The 10,981-nt window shown below is 36.5% G+C and overlaps 2 protein-coding genes across 7 annotated transcripts; one reads left to right on the top strand and one right to left on the bottom strand.

Moving 5' to 3' along the window:
* The first annotated feature begins 279 nt into the window (after window positions 1-279).
* On the top strand, window positions 280-9,260 carry FY (Transducin/WD40 repeat-like superfamily protein). Its single transcript, XM_086576610.1, has 18 exons — window positions 280-784; window positions 855-946; window positions 1,476-1,544; window positions 1,832-1,936; window positions 2,498-2,593; window positions 2,693-2,775; window positions 2,876-2,947; window positions 3,032-3,129; window positions 3,888-3,947; window positions 4,251-4,311; window positions 4,396-4,483; window positions 4,566-4,629; window positions 5,275-5,353; window positions 6,132-6,221; window positions 6,762-6,850; window positions 6,937-7,421; window positions 7,541-7,792; window positions 8,778-9,260. Exons 1-18 carry the CDS (start codon window positions 445-447, stop codon window positions 8,889-8,891), a joined length of 2,337 nt encoding a protein of 778 aa, XP_086432736.1. The 5' UTR covers window positions 280-444; the 3' UTR covers window positions 8,892-9,260.
* Window positions 9,261-9,309: 49 nt separating this feature from the next.
* On the bottom strand, window positions 9,310-10,474 carry LOC147484393 (uncharacterized). 6 transcript variants are annotated; one of them, XR_015204080.1, is made up of 3 exons: window positions 10,160-10,474; window positions 9,840-9,904; window positions 9,310-9,690 (listed from the first exon to the last, which is right to left on the bottom strand). XR_015204080.1 is itself a non-coding variant. In XM_086576611.1 (2 exons), exon 1 carries the CDS (start codon window positions 10,323-10,325, stop codon window positions 10,179-10,181), a length of 147 nt encoding a protein of 48 aa, XP_086432737.1. In that variant the 5' UTR covers window positions 10,326-10,474; the 3' UTR covers window positions 9,553-9,690; window positions 10,160-10,178. The 6 variants fall into 6 exon arrangements, 3 of the variants coding, with proteins under 3 accessions (XP_086432737.1, XP_086432739.1, XP_086432740.1); XR_015204081.1 differs by having other exon boundaries at window positions 9,589-9,727; XR_015204082.1 differs by having other exon boundaries at window positions 9,606-9,730.
* Window positions 10,475-10,981: the final 507 nt, after the last annotated feature.

Consider the following 10,981-nt stretch of genomic DNA (forward strand, 5'->3'; position numbering starts at 1 on the left):
AAATATTTTGATTACTTATAAAACAAATTGGAGGATGAAAATGTTATTTAAAAAAAGGAAAAAATACTAGGCCAAATTATTTTGTCTTTGAGGATTATTAAAATAAAAAAACTGGGTTCGTAAATTGTTTATAGAAAGTAAATGGTTTTTGAGAGTGATTATCCAAAAATCCTGTCCGCTGTCCAAAATAGGGACATTAATTCCGAAAACCCGAACAAAAAGATTTCGGCGAAATATCGGAAATCCGGAATTAAGAATTACTGAAACCAACAAGTATCTAGAGTGGTAGTGGAAAAGTGAAAGAAGTTTTTAAGTCCAACCCAAAATGGTTTAAAGCCTCGCTCTCAATTCTCTCTCTCTCATTCCCGCGCCCTGATTTTCGTTTCTAGGGTTTTTGCTTCACATTTTTCCATTCCAATTAGGGTTTAACGTTTTAGAAAAAACATGATGTATTCTGATCAACAACAACAACAACAACAGCAGCAGCAGCAGCAGCATATGATGCAACAACAACAATATCAACAACAACAACAACAACAACATCCACATCAGCAGCAGCAACCGCAGATGATGCAACAACAACATCCACATCAGCAGCAGCCGCCGCAAATGATGCAACAACATCATCCACATCAGCAGCAGCAGCATCAAGGGTATGATTTTCAAAGAGGACCACCTCTACCTCCTCCACCAATGCGACAGCTGTCCGTCTCTTCGACCAATATCAATCCTGATTACCATCATCAGCCTTCTTCTGGCCCACCTCCTCATATGCCTTACGATGGTAACATCCCAATGTGTTTAATTTCTAGGGTTTTGAGATAATGTGTGTCACATCTTCGTGTTTTGTGCAGCTCATGGAGATAGTTTTGGGGCCAAAAGAATTAGAAAGCTTGTCCAGCGGAAAGCTGTTGATTATACTAGCACTGTTGTTCGATACATGCAGGTATCTTCTATAACTCACTATTGCTGATTCATACTGCGTTGTTTTCATTTGCAATTTGATAGTTAAGAAGTCGGGTTATATTGGTAGGTTATACACAGCAACTTTTAAACGCGAGTATTAAACTTTAACATACTAGGCATTGGGAAGGAGAATGGAAACAAAGTGTGTTCTTTGCAATTTCTGCCTCATAGGTGTGGGAGGAAGCACTGACTAGATCGAGTTAGACCAGCGGGAGGTGAAAGAAAAAGGATAGTGGACAATAATTCTGATAACCCTTAGCTACCTTAATGGACATGTATTTTATACATCGATGTATAAAATCTCACCCTTAGCAAGTAGAGATAAATAGAGTGAATATTCTGTGGACATCAATGGACATGTATTAAGCAAAACCCTAGGATCTAATTGAATGTTGTTATTGATTCATAACTTATTTATTTACCCCATCTTTGTCATCCATCCCATCTCTTTTTGCCCATGGTTTTACTTATTGTTTCCTTGTTAATTATGAGTTGTTATTTTATTTCAGATCCGCATGTGGCAACGGGACGCGAGGGACAGAACAGTATTGCAACCTACTCCAGCTGCAGCAATTGATGTGAGTAACTTCATTTACACCGTTTTAGTTTCGTTTGTACTATATATGCTACAATATCCTTCATAATGTTTCACCTGTAGTCATCTTTAAACCTTCCTACAGTACCTTGATTTTTCTTTGTACTACTTATTCCTTAATTACTAAATTCTTGTCTGAGACAGCATGTTATAAGCTTCATTGTGACTAATTACTTGTTTAATTAATCATTTGTCTGTCTCTGGACATTGGTCCCAACTTTTTCAATTTGTTCGTTCATAATTATATCCTTATTGCTTTAATAATTGCAGATGTTACCAACAGTTGCCTATGCGGATAATCCATCCACGGGTTTTGCTGCAAAATTTGTCCATGCTTCTACAAATAAAAACCGGTGTTCAATCAACAGAGTATTGGTGAGCTTGCTCTGCTCCCTTTTCCCTCTTTCTCTTATTTGATTGCCTGCAGTTTTCAAAATATCGAAAAGAATTTCTTTTTATGATTGCCAGGTGAAAAAAATTGGTATGTTTTTCCATATAATCAACTCAAAATTGGCATTCACTTTTTTAGTGATTTTTTTCATATGATTCTCTGTGTGAAATTTCTTAGTAATAAAAGGAAGAGAATCTCTCAACGAAAACTTCTTTGTAACTTGTAAGACTCTAGCTTATTTTTTTTCTTAAAGTTGTACAGAAAAAGAATTTTTTGTTTAATTATGTATCGAGGTCGTACTGTGAGAAGAAGTAAGATGAAACAAGATGACGATTATTATTCGGTTGGTCTAGCAGTAGTTTTGTAACATTTGAAAAGGTATTCTTTGTTTGTGTTACTGGGAGTCCTTTAGTTTCGGTCTACCTAACTATACCGTGTATGATACTGCACTGCTGCAGGGAGACATCTTATTATTGGCTTATAAAGTGGGGAGTTCAGTAGATTGTACGTTCTACCTAACTTTCTCTGCTTGTCTTGTATTACAGTGGACTCCAACAGGGAGGCGTCTCATTACTGGGTCTCAAAGTGGTGAATTTACTCTTTGGAATGGACAATCTTTTAACTTTGAAATGATTATTCAGGTATTGAGTTGCATTTAGTTGTAACTCAGTAAAGCGTTAATATCGCAAAGAATTTACACCTATAGTTGAATGTTTTATGAGGTATGTGTTCCATTATAGGCCCATGATCAAGCAATTAGATCAATGATATGGAGTCACAATGAGAATTGGATGGTCAGTGGTGATGACGGGGGCGCGATAAAGTAATAGTTCTTTACATTAGATTCTTTATTTGGTATTGTTTTTATAAATCTGGTCCGTCTTCTTAATGTGGAAGTTATTACATGAATTGCATATTGATAGGTACTGGCAAACTAATATGAATAATGTGAAGGCAAATAAATCAGCACATAAAGAATCGGTTCGTGACCTGAGGTACATGGTTGTAATAATTCTTAATTTCATTATTCATAAAGTATCTCAGCTGTAGGTTGCTAATAGTTAAATCTTGTTCAACAGTTTCTGTAAAACTGATTTGAAGTTCTGTTCGTGCTCTGATGACACTACTGTTAAAGTTTGGGACTTCGCCCGATGTCAAGAAGAGCGTACTTTATCTGGTAATGTGCCTGTAAAAATTAAATATTTTTTTGGTGATTACTGTCTATATATTCACGTTTTCAAACCAAGATTGATGTTAAAGAAATATATCTTTGAGTGCTGGTGGAGTGACTCCTGTATTAAAATCGTCACACTGGGAAGCTCCTTAACTTAATATGTTTATTCAAGTTTCTCACTATGTAGGAAAGAAAATTTTTGTACTGTTTAGATGTTTATGAAGATATAATGGAATCAGTGTTAGCCATGATTTTACACTTTTACCAATGACTCAACGGTAACGTACACATTGAATCGAGAGCTGATTTTTTATGAAGGTAAAATCCCCACTATGGGCATCCTTCGTACGGAAGCTCAACCCTTTCGAACACTGGACAGAGAATTGCAAAATCAAAAGTTCTAGACTTGTGGACAAATTTAAAAATCAAACACAACTTTTGACACGGTTAGGAATTTCAGATTGAGCTGTTTTTTTTTAAGACAGTCTCCATGATGATAATATTATTTCCCACAAAAAATCAGTCCCCTCATTCATCTTGTAAGGTATTGTGGGTAACATAGCCATGGGTACATGGTTCTGATTTGTATAGTTATATTCAAGAATTTAAATGTGACTTGAACCTGTATCATATTAAGTTGTTTTCAGAAATGTTTTCTGTTGCTTGTGAATTTATTTCTTCTTTCATAAGCTATGAAATGTGCTTCGATCATGCATGGGATAACCTAAGATTTTTGTATTTGTGCTTTTGAACTCAGACAGGCCATGGATGGGATGTTAAGAGTGTTGATTGGCATCCAACAAAGTCTTTACTTGTTTCAGGTGTGTAATTCTGTTTTTGTGTTGTGCCTTGCTAAGGGTTTACCTAAGTTGTATCTGGCCTCCCTTCATCTAAGGTGTATGCTAACTCAAATGATAAACCAAGGGCCTATTGGATGGTCACACTGTAGATTACTGCTAGAGACATAAGACTAGATTCCAATGATGATGAGATCAAATTCACCTGGGGCAGCCTTGGTTGCTTGTACTTCATTTTGATTACTTTAAAGGATTGTCTTCAACTTGTTGATGTTCTTGCTTGCTGGATCTTTGATAACTAAAACGATGTAAAATCCACTATGCTAGGTGGGAAAGACAACCTTGTGAAACTTTGGGATGCAAAATCCGGCAGAGAGCTTAGCTCATTGTGAGTACCTTCTTTCAAATGGCAAACTAAAATTTCCACTGTTAGTTTTCTGCTGCAAAGTTAGATTTTGCATTTCTTTTGTAGCCATGGCCACAAAAATACTGTACTTTCTGTCAAATGGAACCAGAATGGCAATTGGGTTCTGACCGCTTCAAAGGATCAAATAATCAAGGTACTCAGATAGTTCTGTTTTGTTTATGTAGATGTTCTGTTTTCTTAGATCAGATAGTTTTTCTAATTCATTGTGATTTTAGCTCTATGATATCAGAGCGATGAAAGAACTTGAATCATTCCGTGGCCATCGCAAGGATGTAACTGGTTAGTTCTTTTTTACTTGTTTTTCAAGAGTTGTTTTAACACAAAACATTTAAATAGTGGAGAATGTAGGATTCCTGTACTTAAAAGATATTAATACTGGAACTAATGTGTACACAGTATTAGCTTCATACTTCCTCTGGGGTGGATCATTTAGCTACTCACGTCTGATTCATGTGGAGTTGTTACCATTATTTTACTTACTTAGATGTGCACTTTTGTATTACAAAACCTTTGCTTTGTAAAAATAACAGAGGGTTACTAGAATAGGTGATAGAAAACCATTTCAGGTTTGGTCGGCCTCTTAGCACTGCCTGGATAGAATCCCAGCACCTAGTTTGAAAGTGATATTGCATTCTATATTTACTTCTAGATGTGAGGAGTTAATAGAGTGCCCCTTCATATTGTATGGACGATGCACCCATATATTTCGTAAGCCTACACTTTTGGTTATCTTCACTGGCTTGCTGTAGTCTCTGTTGAGATGTATATCATACCCTATCTTACATTTTAACTTTTCTAGTTTTCTTTATAAAGTATAAACCTATCATGTCTGCTTTCAGTTGATTGTAACAGAGGAATCAGTACCTTGATGTGTTTCATTATTTTGGTGTGATCTGTTAAGTGCTTTTATTTTTGGTCTTTTAGCTTTGGCTTGGCATCCATTTCATGAAGAATACTTTGTGAGCGGGAGTTTTGATGGGTCTATAAATCATTGGCTTGTCGGGTAATTTTATTTTCCTTGTATGACTATCCTATATACTCAGTTTTTCACCAGTTCCTCCTATCTTTCTCTTGTTCCACTGAGGATCTGTTCATGTCAAAGAAGTCCAGTTACATCTGATACTTGAGTTCTATTTTTTGCTGATTATTCCGATGAAGCATTGAAATGCTTTGTAGGGACACGGAGTTCATGTAACTTCAGATTTTCTTTTTGGTAGACTTGAACATAGTAACACATCCCGAGATATATAACGAAATATGGGGTACTATCACAATATCCTACCAGTTTTTTAAGTCTACCAGTTTTTTAAGAATATCAGTGACCCCATAGTGATATCCCACCAGTTTTTTAAGGTTCTGAAACTTTGCTAAATTCTGAAATATCACTATCACGACAAGGGTTGATATTCACTGAAGTATCAGCTTTCATAATACCGGTATTTTGACCAAATCCGAGACTGTGTTTTATGGTTAAAATAGTCGGTAAAACTCCAATTCTGTGGATCATAATAGTCGAGATTTTTACTAACTACAAATTATGTTTTGGGGTTAGGATTTAGGTGGGATAATGTTTGATGTGTAAAACTTAAAAAGGTGGATTAGAGATTTGGGTTTTAACTTTTAATGTGATTGTGGTTGTGTAAACAAACACTTGCGAAATGATTTTGAATTCATTACTCATTATGGAACTAAACTGCTACAATTTTAATATCTTTCGTTATGGCATTTTCATTTGCTTGGAAATATATATCATGACCACTGAAGTATATCATTATGTCCAGGCATGAGACTCCTCAGGTTGAAATATCTGGTGCTCATGAAAATAGTGTCTGGGATCTCTCTTGGCATCCGATCGGCTATATCCTTTGCAGGTACAACCTTTTTATAGCTGTTCTGATACTGATATTATCTGACCATTGGTGTATCTGCACTTGACTTTACAGCCCACTGGTTCATAATTATGTGATGTAATTTATTTCGATCTTGTGTACTTAGTAAAATGTATATATGTTATTGTTATTTACTTGCTGATTTATTTACTTCAGTTAAACAGTTTTAAGCAAACCAATCTCTGTATGGCATTTCTCTTTTGCAGCCGTCTTGTTAAAGATAGCAACATCACTAACTAACTTAAAATTAAAAAATACTGTTTCAGGTCTTTTTCTGCAATTGAAACAAGTTTTAAATATGCTACTATACAACCTGATTGGAGACAATTAATTTTCAAACACTCTATACTCTACACACATATGTTGGTTCTAGAACTGAGTACATTCTGTTTTATTTCGTTAATTCATGCATGTCGTGTGAATGCTTGTTGTTCTATCAATTTGTGACCATATCATGTTAAACATATCCGTGGTCATATCTTTTGTGTGAGGTAACCTTGTATAATTTGGTTTCTTCTGCAGTGGTAGCAATGATCATACAACAAGGTTCTGGTGTAGAAACAGGCCTGGAGATCCTATCCGTGATAAACTCAATATCGGTTACAATCAAGGTGTTTTTTTCATTCTAGTGCTTCAGGTGTGGCTATGAAACAATAATAGAAAGGAGTACACTGATATTTTTCTTTAAATTTCTCAGGTTATGGTGAGCAAAATCCTGCTTTTGCTGGTCGTTCAGCCAGCAATTTCCCAATGCCTGATGCCCCACCAACTCCTGGTCCATTTTCATCTGGTTTACCTCGAAATGAAGGAAATATTCCTGGTATTGGTGTTGCAATTCCAGGCCTTGACACGTCTGATCAAGGAGAGCAGAAGCAGCCTTTAACTGCTCCTCCCCTCCCTCCTGGTCCGCATCCATCCCTGCTAGCTTCTGGTCAGCAAGGTTATCAACAAATTCCTCAGCAGATCCCACCACATCACCAGCACCAAGGATTCCCACAGCATATGTCATCAATGCCAGTGCCACCTAATTTACCTCAATTGCAGCCTCCATCTCATTTACCACTCCTTCCACATCCTCATATGCCTCGTCTTCCTCCACCTCAATTAGGTCCAGGTGGGATGCCTCCAAACATCCCCTCATCAATGCCAGGTTCAATGCCTATGCAAATGCCTGGTCCAATGGTACTTTCTTCTATTTTTCTGTTTGAGAAGTTATTATTCAGTTATTTATTATTATTTTTTCTTTTACATATCTTTTGAATCAAACAGTTGGTAATCTGTAGTCTTCTGACTTTGTTTAGGGGATGCAAGGGTCAGTTAATCAACTGGCCCCTCCATTGCCACAAGGCCACAACATGGGTCTGAATCCAATGCATTCTGGACAAGTACCCCCTAATGGTGTACAACTTCCAAGTGGTGGTTATGTTAATGGGATGGCAATGTCTCAAGGCCCACCCAGTGCAAGTGGGCTCCAAATGTATACACCAGGTGGTGCATTTAACCGCCCGCATTCTGGACAATTTCAAATGGGGCCAGGGCCTAATTCCTACCAGGTAAGATGGTTTTGCTATTTCTTGATACCTATTTAATTGGTTAGTATGTGATCTTTTTTGTTTACCTGAATGGAAAAGATATATTTGTGCTCATAATACTTTTTCTTGGTGCCCTATCTGTTATATTTATGAACCATAAAAGAGATATTTCATCAACTTCTAAAAGGAAAACCCATTACCAAAAGAGTAATCCCAACTTATCAAGTTACCACTAGGTGCCCTAGTTATTTATTGTCGAAAATCCTTCTTTAAGACAAACTTGTATACCAAGGCAAATGCTAACAGATGATCGAAAAAAAAAGAAAAGACAACAGCTAACTGCATAATAACTAGAGGTGGATGCTGGTGTCAGTTCATAGTACTGTAGATTTGTGTGTTCCTACTTCCTAGCTGCCAAAAATCTCGTGAAATCTGAGCTATGATATATAAGAGTTATAACATGGTGTTTGACATGATTAAAAGTTTACTTTTATGTTTGTTTAGTTATTCTCTTTGTTCAGTAAAGTTGAACAAATCTCTACCTGATTGAATGTTCATAAATAGAATGTCCTCTTTTATTTCCTTTTGATTAATTTTTTTTTTCTGGAGTGGGGGAAGGCTTTGGTTGTGGCCTGTGGGCATGAAAAGCTTCTACATGGAATGAAATAACAAGTGCAAATCAGAAACAAGGTTACTGACAGTCTGACACCAATCATAATAACTTTAGTACACCTAGGATAGCTCCTTTTAAAGTTATGTTATGCTGATCAGCAAGCTGTCATATTGACTGCAACTTATACGTTATTATTTACTATATTACTATATTACTATTGGTTTGCAGACGGATTGAGGCAATTTGTTTCATAATTCATATACTTCAGTTCTTATTTAGAAAATATTGATCACTCGATGTTGTATAACTGTCAGCTGCTGCGTTATGTTATTCTTGGTTAAAAACCCTTCAATTTTTAACTAAATCTATCTCATTACATGTCTTCTGTAACAGTCTGGTAGTCCAAGTGGAACGGGCATGGGTCCTCTGGGACCTAATATTGGTCATCACTCAAATCTACCACCACCACCACCACCACTCCCACCTCACAGCTCGATGCCTCAATAAGCATTACCATTCAAAATTATTGCGGACTGGACTACATTATAATAGTGTGTTGATCAGCAAGCAAGAACCGAAATCAGATTTTTGTTCAAGTGTTGTTCAGACCATTTTTTTATGTATCATGTTGAATTTGGCTTGTATAATATGGTGGAGCAACGGAGCGTTGAATTGAGGGGTTGGATCCCCTGACCCTTGTATCACTGGAACTTGAACCAATATGGGATAGACGCCATGTCAGTTCAACGAAAAATGTCTCTTTCTTGTACTCAGACTCTCCTTTTTATCGGTTTATGCTAATTTGTTTAGTTTTTTGTAATTGTGTGGTGACGCTATTACTTATACTGGAGCAGTAAAATTTAAATATTTGCGGGATAAGTTTGTTTCCATGGGAATTTTTCTCATATGAATCAAACACAACGTCTTGACTAGGCCAAGGAACTGAACTTCATAGTGATGAGTGTGACGCAAGTACATTTGCACAAACTCGCATTAACTGCTAACCATGTTATAGCTAATTACATGAAAGCTTGATGCTCCGTGACAATGCTACACAAGCGCACATACTGGAAATACCCCCACGTCCCCCACCATGCTCCTAATATAGCTGTACCACTTGTGATGGATTATTTCTGAAGCTCGATTACCCCCGTTCGTAGCAACTGGATATCCAACCATTCCTTTCTTCAGGTGTATGCAATACCTATAAATGAAGCTCAACTACAACTGCGCTGAAAGAGAGAATGGTTCAGACCCTAGAGGATAAGTAGTATGTCCAAGTATTTCAGATCCTGTTATCCTGGTCCTGCAGATAAAGTGTACCAAGTGCATGAGTCCCTGATCTGCTACAAAAACAACATTAATTACAGGAAACATCTTTTCCAGAATGAAAGATCCATCATCCATGTCGAACCAAATGATTTTGACTTTAAGGTGACTATTTAGTTAGTTCACCTTCGTTGGATGCTTCATCTGTTCTTTGAGTCCTACAGAGTCTTGTTACTTACTATAGCTTAATTCTACATTGATCAGAAGGGCAAGAAAGATAAGAAAAGTATCAGAACATAAAAAGATTAATTAGATTGCTGAACGAACAAGGAATCCAGAACTGGTTGCTCTTGTTGCCCTGTTGGTGAAATGACCCAAGAACAAACCCTTCAAACAGACTTAACTAAAGATGTGCTTGTAGAAATACATGCTTTCTCTAACAGATTTTAGCTAATAAATCTTTACAATCATCAGCTAAAATCGTACTTGCTATGCAAATAACATACCTGAATATTGATGGCATGATCAGCCCACATGAAAAGGACCAACATCACCATTCCTAATTGCAAGAGATATTTCATGAGCAACAGTCAAACACGAAGAAATCCAACCACAGAGAGCCGCCCACACCATCTTACTCATCCAAAGTCTCATTCCCCATGGCATTACCATGTCCAGATTTAGCAAACTCTCACTCTCTTCTTAATCAAATCAGTACAAACAAATAAGGCCAAAACGAGAACTTCCTTGAAATTTGGTCCTTGTCAACAAAAGTTGGATAAAACTGAATGGTTATTTCAGAGTTTTCTTTCTTGAAACCCAATCAGTGTTTACCATTTGGGCGGGACCACCCATTCTAGATAGGATCAAAATGGGACAGCAGCTGTAATTGGAACCTCAGAGAATTTAAGAAAGAATAGGGGTCAGAGGAGCAGTAGGTATCAGACACGAATAAAAGCAGATTCTGTACTGTTCCCTGTTTAAGATTAAACAAGTTTTTTTTTTTTTTTTGTATCCGTAAGTCTGTTTTAAATGTCTGTTTTAAATGAGATCAATAAATCACTGACGGAGTTTGATCAATTTCCAGACCTCAGATATCATCACCCAAATATTTTACCGATTTTACTAAACAAATTATTAAGCGTATTTTGATTTTTCTACGAAGAAAATGTCCCCCATGTTAATATGATAAATTGAAATTTGAAAGAATAGTCAAGAATTTTGAGATTATTGAAATGTTGACAAAGCCAAAAATCACCCAAAGATTTTACCGATTTTACTAAACAAATTATTAAGCGTATTTTGATTTTTTTACGAAGAAAATGTCC

Source organism: Coptis chinensis, chromosome 8 (genome assembly GCF_015680905.1).
Source record: "Coptis chinensis isolate HL-2020 chromosome 8, ASM1568090v1, whole genome shotgun sequence".
Classification (NCBI taxonomy): Eukaryota; Viridiplantae; Streptophyta; class Magnoliopsida; order Ranunculales; family Ranunculaceae; genus Coptis; species Coptis chinensis.

Coding starts and splice junctions, on each gene's coding strand:
- FY (XM_086576610.1), top strand. CDS start 445: ATGATGTATTCTGATCAACAACAACAACAACAACAGCAGCAGCAGCAG. Junction 785..854: donor TCCTCATATGCCTTACGATG/GTAACATCCCAA, acceptor TGTTTTGTGCAG/CTCATGGAGATAGTTTTGGG. Junction 3,948..4,250: donor AAAGTCTTTACTTGTTTCAG/GTGTGTAATTCT, acceptor CCACTATGCTAG/GTGGGAAAGACAACCTTGTG.
- LOC147484393 (XM_086576611.1), bottom strand. CDS start 10,325: ATGGTAATGCCATGGGGAATGAGACTTTGGATGAGTAAGATGGTGTGG.